The following is a 1,636-nucleotide window of genomic DNA, read 5'->3' on the forward strand; positions in this document are numbered from 1 at the left end:
AGAGAGAGAGAGAGAGAGAGAGAGAGAGAGAGAGAGAGAGAGAGAGAGAATATCTTGACTATTACTAGTATATATTATATCCGATATGAACGGAATTTGATGGCGTACAATTGACACCAGCATTTTAAACAAATCCAAATTTCATCACCGCATATTTAGGAAAAGAAGGTATATAGTACATTGAAAGATGTAGTATAGGACCAACTTACCATACCGGCTCCGCGTTGATTTGTTGAGACATTTGTTTTGTTTAAAAAAAAATGCACTTTGTGTGCCATAAAATACGACACTTTCTTACAGAGCATTATATTTCAAGTTAAGCCGTATAATTTTTTGTTTTCTTTCTCAGACTTCCTTCGTTTCACACACGGTCTATTTCCCTCATGTCATTCTATCTTTCTTCTTTCAGGAATTCTCTTCGCTACTCTCTAACACATTTTCACTCTCTTTCCCTTTCTCTCCTTATATATTAAATTTCACGTCTTTTTCTTTAATCTCTCTCCCCCTCTCTTTCTCTCTCTCTTCCATACTTTTTCTTTCCCCTCTGATAATCTTAGCGCCAAGAATGTCTCAGTTACCATTTACTCGTCCAACTGCAATAAGAGTGCTGCTGTTAACCCTTACAACAATCTTGGTTGTTACCTCAGATCAGGAATTTGATTATGCTTACTACAAACGTTTGGGACCTGGTTATTCCTATGGTTATCTTCAGACACCTCCAACACAACAATTCTCCACCGTATCAAGTGCACTGGAATGTGCCAGCATCGCTCTAAACAGCCAATCAGAATTCATTACTTACAACAACGTCAGCCATGTTTGTAAGAATTACTCACCGAAAAATCTAATGACAGTCGTCAGCACGAATGACAGCAACGAGATTTCCTTCTATAGAAGTAAGTGAAGCATTATTATTAAAGAAATTATTATTGTTGTTGTAGTTATTATTATTTCTCTTTATCACAGGTTTTGTTGGAGCTCCTGGAGTTTTATATGAGTAGCGGACTTGGTACATGCAGCCTACAGTACCATGCTATCCATTCTTTTCAACTATCTAATACTTTCCTCATTATTCTGGCCATGCCAAGGAAACAAACCTTTTGTAAAAGATCTACTGGGCACTTTATTCCAATTACCTTTACCCAGTAGAAGTGTTTGTTATTATTATTATTATTATTATTATTATTATTATTATCATTATTATTGTTGTTGTTGTTGTTGTTGTTGTTGTTGTTGTTGTTGTTGTTGTTGTTATTGCATTTGCACAGCTTCTAACGCTGGAGATGTACTACGGTGTCAGCTGTTCACTACCAGTGAACTAAGGTAACACCTCTTATTTTCCGAGTACCTTCTGGAGTACTCGAGCGGTCCCAAGCAGTGCTGTTTTCTGCAAGTGCTCCACCCTTATTGCTTCCCCTATTTGTTCCACGTACTTCTCGAGATTTTTGTTCACTGTTCTCAGGGCTCCGGCAATTATTGATACTACTGCTACCTTTTTCATCGACCACAACTGCTTAACTTCCCAAGCTAACCTGTCATATCTCTCAACATTTCTTTCTTCCTTATCGCATACCTTGTTGTCAGCTGGGCATGCTATATCTATGATCCAGCATACTTTGTTTTCTTTCTCAATTAA

The 1,636-nt window shown here is 37.4% G+C and overlaps 1 protein-coding gene across 1 annotated transcript in view; it reads left to right on the plus strand.

The window, feature by feature from the left end:
- The window catches only part of LOC106872447 (uncharacterized), a 17,016-nt gene that overhangs the window by 5,784 nt on the left and 9,596 nt on the right, over nt 1-1,636 (plus strand). The window contains exon 2 of the mRNA XM_014919450.2: nt 410-896. Coding sequence (XP_014774936.1) covers nt 566-896 — 331 coding nt within the window. The 5' untranslated portion in view covers nt 410-565. The remainder of the gene's footprint in view (nt 1-409; nt 897-1,636) is intronic.

Source organism: Octopus bimaculoides, chromosome 28 (genome assembly GCF_001194135.2).
Source record: "Octopus bimaculoides isolate UCB-OBI-ISO-001 chromosome 28, ASM119413v2, whole genome shotgun sequence".
Taxonomy (NCBI): domain Eukaryota; kingdom Metazoa; phylum Mollusca; class Cephalopoda; order Octopoda; family Octopodidae; genus Octopus; species Octopus bimaculoides.